This window comes from Barbus barbus (genome assembly GCF_936440315.1).
Source record: "Barbus barbus genome assembly, chromosome: 49".
Taxonomy (NCBI): Eukaryota; Metazoa; Chordata; class Actinopteri; order Cypriniformes; family Cyprinidae; genus Barbus; species Barbus barbus.
In genome coordinates this window covers 2,073,587-2,091,952 of record NC_136727.1, presented here as the reverse complement: position 1 = coordinate 2,091,952, position 18,366 = coordinate 2,073,587, and the positions used below count along the sequence as shown (strand labels likewise).

Genomic DNA, 18,366 nt, shown 5'->3' with positions numbered 1-18,366 from the left:
CGTGGAGTCATTAATCAGTTTGGGGCCTGGCTGGCTCCAAGTTATTTTTATCTCCCAGCAGGCTCTAGAGTTCTTTCAGGGCAACCCTGCTTTTTATTCTAGACGTCCCTCCAGCACTACTGCCAGCTTTACCACCAGCCCTGTCTATAAATACATTCACCTCTTCTTGGAGGCTTTGAAGTCCCCATTCATGCTTCTTATGCACCCTTCAACTTCAGAGTCCAATGGCTGACAGGAAGTCATGTGGCCCCTTCTCTTTCCAGAGTTCTGCGGGTCACAGGGAATGGCAGGATTATTCCCATGATGGACAGTTAAAAGAGCAATTGCCAAGTTGGCGACGAGGGTAGGGTCATAAGCAGCCCTTCAGCATGGACTTTTTTTCTGTAGTTGCCATGGAGAGCGCCAACTCACCTGACCTTTGACCGAGCACTTAACTGAAACCAGACTGCGAGTCTGAACATGTGGGTGGAGTTTCAGCGCCCTCCCATAAACTTTATTAGAAACATCATTCTAGTTTGAACTCTCCTATATGAAGGCTATAGAAAATATTACCCAGAATAGCTTAAAACCCTTCAACTCCACGTCCTTGTATTTTTTTTCTACTTCCACCCCATCAGCTCAGTGTCAAACCAAGTTCTCCACAGTTACGGGGCTAAAAGTGAGTTTTCCCAGTCCCTCTATTTTTAGCCTTCGCCTCGGGTGGAGATGAAACGGGAGCTGAAGGAATAGGAGGAATTTGGGTTTTACAAGAAGCCATCATTTCATTTTTTTTCTCTCCCATAATCTGCCAATACATGCCTATTGTTTTTGTTTTAGCCACAGCAAACACGGCCAATTCCTTCGACCCAGGGAATTCCCAGAATAAGGCAACTGCTTTCTCCCTGTGGCATGTATTGGTCCAGCTGGAGTGTTTACCTTTTTTGCTAAGCTGTTGTGAATTCCCATGGTTTCCTGGGGTCACATCAGGCTAGACAGTTCTGTCAGGGGTCATATCCTGTGTAGTTGAAAGCTAAACGCCAGTGTGGCGTTCTTCAAAATGCAAGGTTGCCCATTCTACATTTAAGTCTCCGTTCCTTGTAGCTGTTTATAAACAGCCATGTTTTGTATGTATTAATTTCGTTTTTATCAATCAGTGTTGTCTCGAGTCCTGGGGAGATCCTATCCGCCACTCCTGTCTGCATTGAATGCGAAGTGAGCCGCTTGACTTGCAAATGGATGCAAACGTGAGTGGCGTATCACGCTTGGGTAACTGAAGAAGGATCAGTGACGCTTCCCATAGGCAAAGATTTATCGGCGGCTCCCGGCTCTCCAGAGGACAAACCCCCTTTCCTTCTGTCTGTGTGTGTAACCTGCAAACTCCCACCTCAGGATTTAATGGAACTTCCAGGAGACTTGCCATTCATGGTACAGCGACTGCTACGGCGTTCTCAACAGCAGCCTTAATTGCTTTCAACACGGTGGCCGTTTAGTTAAAACAAGCTTGCTGTCAGGGAACATCCGAGTACATTCGACCCTGAAACATCTCATGCAGGCTAATCTCCGCCACCGCATTGCCACCTTCTCGAACCCACAGTAAAATCCCAAGCAAGGCGCCTTAGATTAACTTTTAGGACCAGGGAGCCGATGATGAAATAACTGTGTTAAACTAGCGTGAAACTTCCAAACCAAGACTCCCCACCTTGGCAACACACACTAGCCGAAATGGACCCCTGCAGCTCAGACCGTCTGTTTGACATTGATACTTCTCAGTGCATAATTGATATTCACCTGTCTCCTCTTAGACAAGGGTTAGATTAAGGTTAAAACCGGGGGGTTTCGAAATGCCGTCCTTAGGTTTATTGGCAGAAGGTTGAAATGGCAAATCAGCTGAGATTGTCGCCGTAATGAATTTGTCCCTAGCCATAAAAACCTCTCCCCATACATTAACCTGCTCTTTAAAGGTTAGCGTACGCCCTCGTTCCAAGGGTACGGAGCCACTGCTAAGTGCGCCATGCACGTAATGTTGCCATTGCTACAGCGTGCTCCAACTAGCCTGATTGTCCCCATCATATTGTGTTTATGAAAAGATATTTCTCTCACAGTGGTGGCTGATTAGCTAACTAATTGTTAGCGGCGTAAAGGGAGGCCAGGCTCAGACGTTGGCATGCGGAGAGCTGCACATATCAGTTCCACTCCCACACTCTCATTAAAATAACATTCGGAGACTGGTTATTTATTTTAGCTGTGGAATGCTGGGAAGGGGGCTGCCTAGCACAGGGAGGAGAAGGTAGTTTATGTCGTCTGAGTGGACAGCTGACTGTGGTTATTCCACGTTGACACAGAATGTGGGATTTGGTTTTCGTGAAGCTTACGATAATTATCCCCACTACAAGCTAATGAGAGTGGAGGGTAAACAAAAACATTATGCGTTGTCATTTATGTGAGGATGCTAATCTCTGAGGGGCTTTCTTTGCTAAGTGTTTCCTTCGTTTGTAACGGAAGCTAGTATGTGAATTATGAAGGTTTCAGAGGGTGCGACTTTTCTGCTCAGTTTGCCAATTACCTGAAAGACTCAAATGTAGCTTGTTTGTGCTACATTTCCAACTTCATAATAGTGATAATGACAGCACTTGTCACGTTTTGTTAGTGTACATGGAAACTGCTTGAGCTTTGTACTGTTGCTCCCTCCTCAGGAAAATATGATTTCTGTTAGCTAGCTATTATTTAGCAACAAAAGAAACTGTTGTAGTTACTGAAAATGTAAAAAAAAAAAAAAATCTTATTTGTGTATTTGTAGGAATATGTAGTTTTTAGACTGATATTTTGTTTTGATGTTCTTGTAGAGGATTTGCAGAAGATTCAATTCTTGGATGTTTTCCCTTGCTGTTTTTTTCTTTTTTGACAGAAAATAGGTTTCATGAAACGAAATGAAATGCACCTTTTTGTCAGTTTCCTTCAACAACCCATCAAGCCTCTTTTGTGTGGCCGCATGCCTTCCGTTTGTTTATGTGTGCTCATAATGTTTTGTGTCTCTGCGACTGCCTTTCAATCGTGTGTGAGACCGAGCTCCCCACTTACCGATTGAAGATTGTTTTCTCTAGCCGAGTGGTGACTGAGTGAGAAATCTGGAGAGAAAACGAGGGAAGAGGAATGAGAGGGAAAGTGAGTGGGAGAATGTCAGAAAGTCAGGGCAGATGGACAAAAGGCCCAGTGTTATCGGCCCCAGCAGATCGGCCCCCAGAATGCCACAGCTGGTTCACATTTCCACGGGGAGCGATGGCGACCGGCTGCACTCCTTTCTTACTGACCCCATCCTTTTCTCTCACACACATACTGAATCTGGCCCTTAGCACACTCTCACTGAGCTTACGCTGCACCACAGACCCTGACTGTGTTTGGAATGAAATACTAGTTTATCCCTTACTACAAATTATGCAGTATATACTGCATACTAGTTTTTAAAACTGCATATTTGAAACTGAATACTATCTTACTTCTTTTGAAAAATTGTAAAGCATATACTACAAACTGCATACTAGCTTTTAAAAATTGCATGTTCAGAATGGAATTCTAGCTTGCTCCTTACTACAAATTATCAAGTATATACTGCATACTAGTTTTTAGAAACCGCATATTCAAAATGGAATACTAGCTTATTCCTTACTGAAAACTATGCAGTATATACTGCATACTAGTTTTTAAAACTGCTTGTGTGAAATCGAATACTAGCTTACTACTTTTGAAAAATTAAGCATATACGCCATACTGCATACTAGTTTTTAAAACTGCATGTTCAGAATGGAATACTAGCTTACTCTTTACTAAAAGTTGTGCAGTATATACTGTATACTGCATATTAGATTTTAAAAATGGCATGTTCGGAATGGAATACTAGCTCATTCCTTACTACAAATTATGCAGTATATACAGCATAATAGTCTTTAAAAACATGTCCAGAATGGAGTTCTAGCTTATTCCTTACTGGAAAATTGTACTGTAGGTACTGCATACTAGTTTTTAGAACTGCATGTTTAAAACTGAATACTAATTATTTCTAAAAAAAAAAAGAAAAAATAAGTGCAGTATATACTACATACTGCATACTAGTTTTTTAAAACTGCATGTTCAAAATGGTACACTAGCTTAATCTTTACTAAAAACGCTGCAGTACATACTGTACACTGCATACTAGCTTTTAAAAATTGCACGTTTGGAATGGTATACTAGCTTACTCCTTACTAAATTGTTTTGGCAGTATATACTGTAATCTGCACATTAGTTTTTAAAATTTTCTGTAACAACATGCTATGCAGTCAGTGTTCTAGTATGCTACATTTTCTTCAGCAAGTGGGATCTAGAAATCATATTGTACAGAAAAACCAAAAAAATATTTCTAGAGGTTTTTTTTCTGCAGTATACATACTAAACAATGCTTTTTCCTCAGTAATTCTGTTCTAGTAGCTTCATGACCAAAACAGTTAAATTGAGCTTCAAATAGAACTTAATTTTGGAGATCTAACAGCATGCTGTGACAGTTTATTGGGCAAAATTAAAGGAACGTTGAGTTTATTGGCTGTGCAATATGTGAATGTTGTTTTCTCCAGTGTTTTTGTTGTGGCGCTTCACATTCTTGCTTCTGAATTGACTTGCACACTCAGAAACTATCCTTAATATGGCTCGTTAGGCAGTACCTCTGTTTTTCAAGTGCATTTGTTCTAGTCCATCATTTTTACGTGACTCCAGACGAATCTGTTTTCATCCAGATACACCATGTAGTCCCTGCATGTGTGTAAGCAACCCCCCACCCGTGTGCTTCCGGGGAATAGCTTGCTCTAGTAAACAGGGCTCCCTGCGCAGTTTCTCTCATGTGTGTTCCATACATGAGTTTATTCAATCCCACTCTGTAATCCCTACTGCCTGTCTGTTTGGCCCCGCGGGCCTTGTTACCATTCACACTTGCTCAATCAAGCTCTTGTTCGCACAAGACTGCACAATTCTTGCAGTGACTGCCCTCACTTGATCAGAAAGGGAGAGGGAATGTTTTCCATGCAAGACTTATGTGATTATTTCACTTACATTTGCGAGTGCATCCTTAAATGATGCCTTTCTGGGAGTTTGTCTCTGGGAGTCTTTAGACTATAGAAACTATAATAAATATATTATAGTTATATAGATAGATAGATAGATAGATAGATAGATAGATAGATAGATAGATAGATAGATAGATAGATAGATAGATAGATAGATAGATAGATTGTCCATTGCGTAGCTGACCCAAATTTGAATCCAGTTCGGATCATTTTTGTCTTTAATTTAATTTTTTTGTCACATTTTTTCAAGCATAAACCTAACTTCATTTTAGATTTACTATTTTTAAACAGTCATTGCTGCTGTGTTTTATTTTTATATATATATATACACACACACACACACACACACACACACACAAGTGTTGTTGTTATAAAACATCAGACCTTTGTTAGATTTGGTCTGCTAAGCCTGTCTGGAACCCACATTTTCTCCATGGGAATATGCTCAAGGTTGCTAGGCTTGGGAGAAAGCATCTCCCCTAGCAAGGTATGCTGTGGAAAGTTTCCCTTGGACTCGATATGATTTCTAAATCACTCTGGAAACTCAACAATGCAGAGGTTTGCCAAGAAAATACATTTTGGGAAAGGCTTCTGCTGCTATTTTAGACAGAACTGGACAGCAGTAACAATACCCAGCTTGATATTCTGCATAAACATGAGCATTTCAGAGTGAAACACAATCATACATTCTCTCGTTCTTCCCAAACACGCAGGCAGGCAGCTCTTCCCTTGAGATGGCAGATCCGAGCAAGCCATATGGAGCAGGCTGCATCTTGCTGAGCATGCCTGACGACAGCCGAACAGCTTGGGCTGTACTGGAATGACAGCCTTCAGTTCTTTTACCAGGTTTTCCAAAACCTGCTTCTTTTGCTCTCTCCCACCCTCTTTGTTTTTCACTGTACTTTTTCCCCCTCTTCATAACCAAACAGATGGAATGAGGGACTAGCATCACATGTTTAGCAAGCAAACACACTTATCCGCTGACAGCTCCATCCTGGTTTAACAATCTGTCTCATTCAAGCGCCTCCTTAAATGATGCCACATAACCACCCTTAGCTGTCGTCCCAGAGTGCACTTGAGGGCCTAGAGCTCACATATCAGGTACCCGCCTCATCTTCCCTCAGAGGAATAGATTATGGGAATAGCAATAACACAAGAGTGTACCCCTCGAACACAACCTTCCCCTTTTGAGGGAGCCAAAATGATAACTATGGCGCAACGTAAGGTTGTGTTTTTCTTTTTCATTTCATTACCTCCTAGCACAGGTAGTGGTTCACCACTTGATGTGTTCAGCTCTTCTTCGGCACCTCCTCCTACCCGTTTCAGCAGACGCGCCGCACCAGGTGGCTGGACCGGAGAGACCAGGAGAAAAGAGCGTCACAGCTTCTTAATTTAAAGTATTCAAATTCCTCGCGAGTGATTTTGATTAAGTCGGCCCACACATTCCCGTTCACGCTCAGCGGGTACTAACAAGACTTGGGCGGTGAGAAGGAGAAGGGGGGCTTCCTAGGCTGTAATGAACAGAACGGCTCTCTGCTTCCTTGCGCACACAAAGAAACTCTAACCCAAAGTATCGATGTTAGGTTTGAAAATAAAGTAGCTGAATCTAAGATAAGATTTAGAGTCTATTTGTCTGCATCAGATTAAGGATCTCATGAGAGCTTTGAGTGTTCCTTGGCTAATAGCAGGATCTCTAACAAGTCATCGAACCTATAGTATTGAATTAGCTTTCCCACAATTTCACGTTTTCGGTCAGCGTTGCCAATTGTTACAGTAATGAAAAATTGATTCTTGTATAATCAGCCTGACTTGCTTGCGGGAAAATGTTCTTCTGTCAATTTCGTCTGCCCAGTCAACCAATCACCGAGATCGATTTATTGGATTGACCCGATTGTGTTCTCTCTCACTCTCTGTCCTTCCCTGAGCAAGGAAAGATATACTCATCTCGTTTTCCCTCTCTTATTTAGGCCCGTTGTTCCATGAATGCGAGTCAATTGAGTGTTGTTGATGGAGGGGTTCTGCGAAAGGACAGAGCGATGCTCCCGGTGTAGTGCTGTCGTCCTCTTACCTGTTCGTTCTGCTGACGTTTGTCATTTCTTTGACCGCTCGGACCCTCTGGACGAGCTGGAGGCCGCGGGGTGGCTGATGCGCCACAGCTAAGTCGAGGTACTGTCTCGCAGCTCAGAGGGCCTGTCAGATCTCTTTAGAGATAAAGAAACGAAGGCGCCTCTTGCTCTCACACTGACTACACCTCACACCATGCAGCGCTGACTTAACGCCTGATACAGTGTTGAAAGGCCAGTTGCCTGACACGAATGAAGCGCCCACAGGGTTGTTCACGGCACGCAATGCTGGCATTTTTAATGCTGCTGTTCGTATTGTGTGCAAACATAGGAGTTGAATGCATTTGTTTTTGATGGTCTTGCAATATTATTCCCAGCAAGTGTGGTTCCTAACAGGGAGCGCAGGAATGCTGCATGGTTAAAAAAGAGCTTTAACCAGCTGCTTGACCTCTCACCTTTGACCCCTCCTGCAAGTCTTCAGTTGTCCAAAGAGGTAATAAGAACTTCTTTTGGGTGGCCAGGGAAGGATTTGTTGGGCATTGGTCAGGGCGTATTCTGATTCAACACATCATCAGTGCTGAGCCTCAGAGAACACTGCATGTCCTTCATGAGGTCGAACTCCAACAATAACCTAGTGTTTCGATGCCTGTTTATGAGTGGTACTTTCATATGTGGACAGCGTAGTCTCTGTTTCCTCAGCGGCTCGTTCAGAGACGCATCAGAATATCTAGCTGCCCAAGTTGAGGCTAACAACCCCATTTCTACTGAGCATGTGGGGTCACCTCACCTCCGACCCCGCTCCTATTCTACAATCTCTCCCTTGTGCAGCACAGTCAGCGAGATTAGAAACATGGGAAAGAGCAACTGTGGTAGAGCTCCCGGGACTCTATTTGCCTTTCCTCCTTGCAGCTTTTATAATGGCCGTAAAAAGTGGCCAGTTGTTATTCTCGAGCTGGGATGGAGGGAGGTGACAGACAGGAGACTTAAACCCAAACCTAGCCATCTGTTTTCTGTCTTCAACACATCTCTCTCTCTCTAATTCTCTCGATTCAGCAGGCTGAAGGGAGGGAACCGCATCTACTCAGCCGAGTCGTGAACCCGGGGACACTTACCTCACTCGCACACTTTCACGTCTGCCTCAGTAAGCTTTCTCCCGAGGCTCCAGTCGCGGTCAGAATGAGATTATACACTCCTGCACCCACTCACCACAGCGCTGTCATGTAATTACACTGGTGAGGAGTCAACGTGCTTGAGCAAAATGGTTTTATTATGGTGAGTAAAGGGGTGAAAAAATCTGAATTCCCCATTTGTTGCCACAGCCACCATTAGCGCGGTGCCCTCCGCAAATTCAGTACAGGCCCTGTCGAGTGGAGCATGTATAAACAAGGTGACGAATTGACCCCGGGGTTGTTAATTAGCACAATGAAGTTATTTCAGTTAATGGTACTAGGGGGGCGCTGGCGTCCTTGAGGAAGGAGCTCTTAATCTGAACAGCTCCACTTGTGTAGTTCAGGTGCAAACTGCCTCTCAGCACAGAGGAGGGTATGCTAGTGCATTTAGGTTCAACAAAAATACCTGTGTTCCGTTTAGCGCTCAAATACCAGGATGCATTGTATCCCACCATCAGTAAAAGACAGGAGCTTGCATTCATGTTGGGATTCATTGCTTCCTACCATGAGAGCAAGATGTTGTCTGCAGTGTAGAGCACTAACATCCTGCCTGCGGCAGTGTGGTTACACCTAGCCTAAATGGATGTGCAGTGCTGGAATGCTAATGCAGCCCATCCACCCCACCTCAGACTGCGCCGCCAATAACAGTGAGTGGCAGCGTAATTGTCCACCTTTGAAAGGAACTATCCCATCCTCCGGAGCAGCTGCCGAATCATAGGTTGCCAGCTTCCCAAATAACGATTTATTTACCTTGATTTGAATGATTCCATACTGCAACTATGCGGAGCTGCTATTTACCCAGCTAAGAAAAGTATTCCAATTTCCAAGGGGCACCTGCGCTTAATGTAATTTTATTCCTCGCTGGGGTCTGGAATATAAATGTGCCCCGATATTTCAACCTCTAGGGTGGCCCTTGAAAAGCTCTTAGTTAGGTCTTAAAGGGCAGGCATCATATGTAGATGGCTTGGCGAGAATCCAGAACGTAACGTCATTCTTCTTTCAAGGACTAATGCAGATTGCAGCCAGGCCGAATTTGTAATTAAATTGGCTTTTCTGAAAGGTACAGTTGAGCATGTCAAAGACTCAATGACCTGCCTTTTAGACAATATGTCCTACTCTGAAAATATCCAACTGCTTTTCCATTTTAGTGCACAATCAGAAAAATTGAGGGTTATGCTGATAGGCTAACCAACACTTTTGCAAATCAAATGGCTTTACGTGTGCTGTGATGACATTCCATCAGCTCAAATAGCTGAGCTTTAGCAATGCCAAGGTCATGGGTTCGATTCCCAGGGAATCCAGATTTATACCTTGAACGCAATGTAATGGAAATGTTGACACATTAGCAGTAGAAACACTCCGTTTGGGGTGGGATGCACTGTAGATTTAGCATATTAGTTCATCACAATCATGAAATATGATTTGTTATTTCTATTGCTAGACAGTTGAAGGTAGTAGTTGGGCAATGGGGACATTCTCATTATAGAGAGTATTTTATTGGGTAAAAATGTCTTAAATGTGAATCTTCTAAAGGTTTATTTCATCAGTTTGCTAGCATATAGATGTTAGCCTCAAAGCTAACAGATATGAACTAAAAGCATTCAAGCTTTATGTGAGCGCCGTGTTTGACTGCATTGCAGCACGTCTGTTCCTCTCAGACAAGTGAAAGGACCCTTGGATTTATCTCCCTGAAAGCGCAAAGGTCAAACGTGCCACCTGGTTTTCTCAGAATGACATATCAGCATGAAGCAGCGATCGCTTTGTTCCGACGTGGGCACACATACACTCCCTCCGTTCTGGTTGTACTCAATACTCAGAATTATGTAACGGCTGTTTGGAGAGGATATAGGAGAAAGACGTTTTCTTGGCAAAAGCCCCCTGCCTACTTCTCTTGCCTCTCTCTTCCCTGCCACTGTTCTGCATCTTAAGTGAAGACAGAGCGACTCCTGCGTGCGTTATTTTTCATCAAACATTTCATCTCGGCTCCACGGCACATCTGCAGCGCAGGGAAAAGCTGTAGATCATCTCGCTGCCATTGTAAACAAACACAAAGGCAGGAGGCTTTGGTCACAGAAGACGTCGCTGTCTTCTCTCTGTGTCTCTGTGGATTGCAGCCATGACGGCGATGGCAGGTGTGTGCCTTGAAATGAGAGGCAATCACCTGATAATGCTGTGATTGTTATGCATCTGAGGGAGAGGATAGAACTGGCAAAAAATATTTACATAATGCTTCCACAAATGCATGCAAATGCATATCATTACTCCACATTGACAGTGTACGGCGAGGCTTTAGGATGAATCTCACTAAATCTGTCAAGAACATGTCCTGTTTATTCTTGTCACAAGTCAGATTTCACCCTAAAATCAAAAGACATAAATACAAAATTGTAGATTACAGAGAAAATGAAGTAGATATAGTAGACATTGGATATCTATTTATACATTCCCATTTTCCTATCTATCTATTGTAGTATTTGTTGCTCTGTATTTAATGTTATAGTATTTAGTATATTTATAGTAATTTGATTAAGTTATATTTATATTAATATTATTAATGATAATTAATAGTAATAATTATGTTTATTTTAATTATTATCATAGTTATTAATATTATTATTATACTACTACTACTACTACTACTAATAATAATAATAATAACAATTATATGTTAAATAAGTCATTTATTAACTTCATTTGGTATTTTAATAAAAATAAAAATTAAATCATGTTTTTTGTGTGACATTTACTTAGTACTGGTGATTCTTTAGGGCAGAAAGCAAGGAAAGTAATTGTAAAGTATCATTAAATGCTTCCAGTGAGGTAGGAAGTACAATCAGATCAGTATTGTTTTTGTGTCACAATTAATGCACGTCACCGGTGCTGCACCTCTGAAGGTTCTTGTTATTGGATTTCACACGGTTTTTTTCTATACAAACTTGGGTTTACCATCGACTTTAAGTGTCAACTATACTGTCAAAACTGCAGTGGAAATTGTAGCTGAATTGTGAAAGCACCTCTGGCTGAATTTGCTGTAGGGACGAACGCTGGCCTCTCTCTGTGCACTATTCAAAATGGCAGCTTGGACAGCAAAGAAAGACAAACACAAACTCAAGCCACCTGGACTACACAGTCAAATCTGGCGCTGACATGAAAGCCAGATGTGTGTGTGCTCGAGCTCTCTCACTTTACGGCTGCGGACAGACACATAAGTGTGTGTGACCACAGGAGGAGTGTGTGTCCTTGATAATTTGACTGAATCAAGAGCCATTCACAAGGGCCTCCGTTGCCTGTAGCATACGGAGGGAACGGCGCCATTACGAGGGGCTCTTTAAGGGATATTATATTCGCTCGTAAATAGAAATGGCCGCGGCATTGTTTTATGAGACCCCTCTGAGGTCCTTTGTCTTGAATCTGGTTTTAAACCATCACGTTTTTTAGTGTGTGGATCTAATCAGAGGGCCCAGCAAAAAAAAAAAACTTTTTTTTTTCACTCGTTTTTGGCAATGGGGTTGTGCGTAATGACATGCTACTCATTTCACAGCGTGCATCACTTGTTTAGCTAATATAGAATTGTAATTAGCATTCATTAGCATTGTGATGCTGATAAATCTTCCTTTGTAACATTGGGATGTTAGCAGCCCTGCTAGCATGCTATCACCTACAATATCTTGAGTCAAAGGTGACTATAGTGGTTAAGAGAGCGTTGCAGACAAGTTGTAACGTGATGTCTTTGCGATCACTCCCGATTGCGCGGTTATCAGCAGTTTGATCTCCTATATTGAGGAACGCTCTCTGGGGCGCTTGATTGGGCGTTTTAATTGGACGTTCGCCATGGTTTCTTCCCTCACACAGACTCACTGGGGACTCCGATCTGGCTTCCTCCTCTGATTATCCAGCTTTAAAAGTCTTCCTCCCAGTTGTTATGCATCTGCATCTGTTTCTTTTCTAAGCATCTACATGGTAGTTTCTTTGTCGGCATGCGCTGCTACCAGATTTGTGCATTCTTGCGTCAATCTGGTTGCACAAATCGGGACTTCACGTAGGCACATAAACTCAGTGCTAGCTGTCTTTCTGTTTTCGTTTCTCAGCACTGCGGATTTCATAATCATCACTCACGTTAATGCGAGTGCAAAAAAATAAGCATGCACTTTCTGCAGTCATGGTTTGTACTTGGCTGTTCCAAATGTTTGAGACTCTTCTTCGGTGTTCATTTAGAAGAAGATTATTATTTCTGTTCACGCGCTAGAATGCAGTTGTGTCTTGCCCCATTTTAACACGCCTATTATTCCTGCGACCACAGGGCATGCATCTTTTCACGTACCCCAGTTTGAAATGCCAGATCTTTCAATCTTTCACTCTCTTTTCTGTCTGTCATCGTACCTCTCCATTTCAGTGCCGAATCCGACATGTTAGCATTAATAATGCATTGAAACGTGCAGTATTAGGAAGCCAACCAGTCATGAGCGCAGCCCTGATTGCATCTGACTGCTGTTGCTCTCCATTAAAAAGAAAACACACACTTGTACGGCATATCGCCATTGGCTGGAGGTAGCAAGAAAGAGGAGATAGAAAGACCTGGAAAGATAAAAGACCTGGGCATGCATAAATGCACGTCTTGAGAGCCGCTCGACTGACTGTCAGTGGTTGCAATGCTGGTATCCACAGGCATTGCGTATCCTTGGCTCATAATGGCCTGTTTAAAAAAGCTTGGGTTATTTGGAGTTTGGAGGTGTGGGGTTTCACACCAAAACTGTTTGTGTGTACTGAGTGTGGCATGATTTTGCATCAGGTTCAAATGCATGCAGCACATTAAGAATGGCATGCCAAACTATAATGGCATGATGCAAAAGTTGTTGCATAGTGACTGTGCATGTAGTGTCGCTCCCCAACAAGTCCATAACATTCATCTCTCCGTACAGCTCAATTATTCATACACAAGGTCCTTGTGCATATTGCATGACAGTGCAGATGAAATGTGCTTATTTACCCAGCCTTTGGGGACTAGCCAAAGTGGGGAACATGAATTGAGAGCATTTGATTCTTGAAACTTCTATATTCTGACGTCATTAACTTTTGCATCAAATTTGGTATAACAAATGCGACCACGTTGCATTCATGAAACTGAATCATTTCACACCAAGAGTGATACAAATTGACTGCCTTTGAATGTTTTGTTAGTTTGCATTTCGTTGTAGCACATTGTTGCAATGAAACTTTAAACCTGAACAGGAGCTGCATTTGGAATCTGACTTGGACAGCCAGCGTAGGGGCGCGTCATAAATCAGGGCGGACATATTCCTCCTCTTTGTCTGGGCATGCCATGCCCGCTTTGGCCCTCTGTTTGTGGCGCTCCAGAGCTGAATCCCTCGACTGACGTTTTCAATTCTTTATGTGAGGCAGAATTTCAAGTGTCGTCATGCAGGTTGACAGGAAACCCCAAGCTGACAAGCCAGCTGTCACTAGGTCCTCACTCGCGCATTATGACTTCCAGGCTCTCTTGAAACGTAACACGGCACACTAGAAAAGCACAAATAGCGGTGCAGACTGACATGGCGTGTGTGTATGTGATGGCTGCGTTATTGTGTTGATCGCAGTAGAAGGACACAATAGACTTATTATGAAAGTTTGAAGTGTTTCACGTGCCCTCCGGGGAGGAGAACAAGAGTGGACTGTTGCAGTGCATTATGTCAGCACCCACATTCATATAGCTATCTTGGCTTCTTGGTGACATTTGACTGTTTAGCTTTCAGTGTTGATGACTTGTCTTTTTTTTTTATCCTATTACAGTAATTTTTTTATTAAATACATTCTGGACAATATTATTGTAATATTTATACAGTATTAATAGTATGACATCAGTATTATGATAGTATTTTAATTTGTAATTATTAACAATATTTTGTATTAATTTATTTATCTGTAATATGTATCTCTAAAATAACTTGTAGTATTTGCAGTTTTGGCATTTTATGTCAAATTTATTTAGACATTTATCAGTTAATTTTGTGATTAAATATAATATTTTATACAATATTATAAAATCTTATTTATTTTTGTGAAGGCAGAATGTTTCAGTAGCAGGTCTGTGACATATCTATATTTTTTATTTTATTTCATTTTATTCGTATTGGCTAATGTTGGATATTTAATGTTACATGCTCATTTCTCTTTTTTTAACATTTAAATTGTTTTCCATCATTTAACACTGTTAATCTTTGACTTATTTTTTTCCGAAAATTTAAAATATTTTAAAATATTTGATTAAGCTTGAAGTTAACCTTTTTTATGTGTTCTAGAAAATGAAAAATAGTTTTATTATTTTATTTAAAAATTAATTCACTTATAGCATTTATTGGTTTTATTTCTAATTTTTTTAGACAAAATATTATAGACTGTTTATATCAGCCATTTGTCATTCGATTTAGTAGTTCCTCAGCTTCCACTGTTGGTCCCCCACCAGATCCCCAGGGCACATATTAAAAAAAGTGCCAGCTTGGACTGCGACTTGTTTGAACACCCTTACTGTGTCACACAGGCCTGGAGGTTCATCTACAGATGCCACAGTCACTCTTTACAGAGTCTCAGCGCTTCATGTCAACATCTCTTTCATTCTCGACGTGAGCGAGTGCTTCCGAAAGCAACTACACGTGTTCACGCGTGCCATCTTGCCATATTGCCATCTGATGTTCTTGCCATCTTTAATTAAATGGTGCACAAGCACGTTCGCTGGGTTTCCGCCCTGCGTGTGTGAGAAACACAGCAACCCGCGAGTCAACTCCCAAGGCAGAAAGCAGTGACGGGGGGATTAATCGCAATTTGGCTAAAACAAAGAGACGCCGTCTGAAATATTGATGAGTGTCTTGGTAATTACAAGATGGGTGGATAAGTAAATAATGAAAAGATCCAGCGATAAAGCCTGACTAATTATGAGTTGTGTGAGACTGTAATTGGGAGTCTGAGGCAATATGAACAGGCTCAAACTGAGCGTTCTGGTAAAGCGTGTGAATGTACTTGATGGTTGACTGGTGAAACAATGTTTATTGTTTAATATTGTGTTTATCTTGTCTGTCAGCGAGCATCATTACTCATCGGCATTCTCCTGTTTCCTCTCCTCCAGAGTGCCAAACATCCAGCGTGCCGACCCTTCGTCTCCAGCCTGTGGGGCCACGGCTCTCCAGCCAGGTCAGAGGTCATCTGCGACATGATGCCAGCCGGCCACCTGCCCATCCTGCTCTCCCTGAGCGCCCTGCTGCTGTCTCCGCTGCTCACCGGCTCCTTGGCCTTATGTAAGAGCAAACTAAGATGAAACTTGAGTTTAATAGTCAAGTTTAAGTCTCGAGTGTATCAAAACTCTAGAATAGACTGTTTTTTTTTCTAGAATTAGGAGTTAATGCCATGGAAATGTTAAGACTTTTGACCCAATATTGGTTGATTCAGTGGTTGAGGGTGGCCATTTTTGGGTCGACATGACATATTATCATTGCAATCCCAATAATGGCCAAATCAGTGGTTAAGGGTAACCATTTTGGGTCGAGATCAATGTTAGACCAATGCAGACCCAATATAGGCTGATTCAGTGGTTGATGGCAGCCATTTTTAGTCAGCATAAACTTATTCTCATTGCACGTTCAATATTGGCTGATTTGGCTGATTTGGTGCTTGAGGGCGGCCATTTTTGGTTATCATTGACGTATTACCATTACAGACCCAATATTTGGCTGATTCAGTGCTTGAAGAGTCAATATCATTGGCCTGTATACTTGTAACTATTACATGACTAAAATGCAGGACTATTCTCATGAGCAGAGCGGCAGGTATAATATTTTAAAGAAACCTTTTGTTTGCGACAACTTGATTTTAAGATTAAACTTAAGCTTTTCTTAACATTAGCGATGGTTCATGATGGTCAAATAGTTTAAAAAAATCTGGATTTTTCAATTCAAGTTTATTGGTATAGCACTTTTCATGATACAAATATTGCAAAGCAGCTTTACAGAAAATAAAATTTTGCATTGGTATATTTGTGTAAATTTTTTCAGAACTTTTGTTTGCAACAATTTTTAAAATGAACTCAAGCTATTTGATAGGAAATTCAATGACAGTTTTTTTTGTATTGGTGATGATATTTTTATCTGTAATGTAATTAGTTTGATCTGTTAGAATGTTTACATGATTAAATCCTCTCAGAAAATTAGTATTTTTAGGTCAATTGAACCCAAAACTAAGCTAATTATACAGGACTTGTTTAAACTCATTAATCATCTAGTCATCCAGGCAAACCACCGACCAGTAGGTTTCATTATCATCAAAAACAAAACTGTGTGGGTTTAAGGATCTCCCTGTACACGTAGAGACGTGAAGTGCGAGATCACTGTTTATCGGATTATTTCGTCTCTCTTTTCTGCGTGTATATCTCTTCATCAGACGGATCGGGGCCTGCGCTGTCTTTTAATTTCCAAGGCTCGAAGTCAGGATTTGTTCTGCACCATTTCTCCCCTAAGATGGGTTTAGAGACGCATTAGGGAAACAAAACAAAGAGTCAAGTGAAGTAAAGAGGGGCGAGTGCGAACGTGGGATGAAAGCGGAGGTAAAGCCTCCTCCTGCTGCTTTCAAGCCTAAAATAGGTGTAATTCAAGCGCTGCCCGAGAGATAACGTGAGAACGGGCCGCTGTCAGATATGCCACGTCTTTGTGTGCCCGATATTGTTCTGTTCTCCTGTTTGTTGGATTTGTAAGGCAGCCCAGAAGCTAATGTACATCTGACGCAATGAGGGTGAACAAAACTATTACAAGTCAGGGGTTGCTTGAACGTCTACTTATATGACTTACGTTTTATTCAGGTCCATGCTTATAAAGGGGTGTTTATTTCAGATGCATTCAATAAGTTAGTCTTTTTTGACGCAATCTTAAAAAAATGAAGTTTGGAAATGCAAAAATGGCACGAAACGTTGTATTTATGCATTTTAGAATGCAACAAAGCACAATCTAGCTATAAGCGATTGCGTTGTTTCTCAAATTCTTTCGGTAGTTGATTAGGAAATTCAGGTATTTTTCAGGACTTTGTGTTCATTTACTTGTGTAAAATATGTTTCTAGCCTTTATGACTAATTTCAAGATTAAGACTAAACATTAGTGATGAATCACGATAGTTGACTAATTGACTAGCCTTCCAATAACGTGCTGGCTGATTTAAGAAGAAATGTGCAGATTTATTTGCATTTGCATACTTGTGTCCAAAATGTGGTTATTTTTTGTGTTTGTATACTTGCGTCCAAAAAAAATTTCAATTTTTTGCATTCATATACTTTAATCCAAATTTTGACTCTTCGTTTTCGACTACTTCCATTTAAAATGTAGCTTTTTTTGCATTCATATACATCAGTCCAAATTTTGGCTATTTGTTATCCTTGCATTTTCCTCAGATTCTTTAAAAAGAGACCCAAAATAATCCATAATTGTCATACTTTTTTTTTCATGTTACCAAAACAGCATTCAATTAAGAAATATTGAGTTCATATTGAGACCTCTCACAAATCTGAGCGCGGTTTGAGACGTTGTCAAGATCTCTTCAGGAAATGATGAGTAAAATCTCAACTGGACACTAGCCTCCATTTGTTGTCTGTTTATGCTCAATGTTTTCTAGGACGAACAATTGAGACATTAACGAAATCACATTTGTGTTTTTTTTTTATTATGCACTGCCTATGACTGTAGGATATATAATTATCAATCCAACTCTATTTTCATGTTGTGACGCCCTCAGAATTGCTCTGCGTGTCTGTGTTTGTGTCTTCTGTGTGATTCAGATGTTTACTAGGCAGTGCACATCGTCCCAGAGCTCTAATCACCCCCCGACAAACCCCTGGCCACCAAAACCTCCTGCACGGCGCCGTCTGATTGGCTGCGATGTCATCCGCTGTACTCTCACAGGCTCTGATCGCAAATTACTGTCTCGTCAGGTTGTCGTACAGCACAGCCGGCTGAACAGGGGACATTTTGTTGTTGTTCTTGTCATTTTCAGTGTTGAAGAAGCTTTGAAAGTAATTAGGGAAGGTTTGTTGAGAAT

The 18,366-nt window shown here is 41.4% G+C and overlaps 1 protein-coding gene across 1 annotated transcript in view; it reads left to right on the top strand.

The window, feature by feature from the left end:
• Positions 1 to 18,366, top strand: part of LOC306867644 (receptor-type tyrosine-protein phosphatase S-like) — a 166,258-nt gene that overhangs the window by 26,523 nt on the left and 121,369 nt on the right. Inside the window, exon 2 of the mRNA XM_079413433.1 lies at positions 15,419 to 15,587. Coding sequence (XP_079269559.1) covers positions 15,503 to 15,587 — 85 coding nt within the window. The 5' untranslated portion in view covers positions 15,419 to 15,502. The remainder of the gene's footprint in view (positions 1 to 15,418; positions 15,588 to 18,366) is intronic.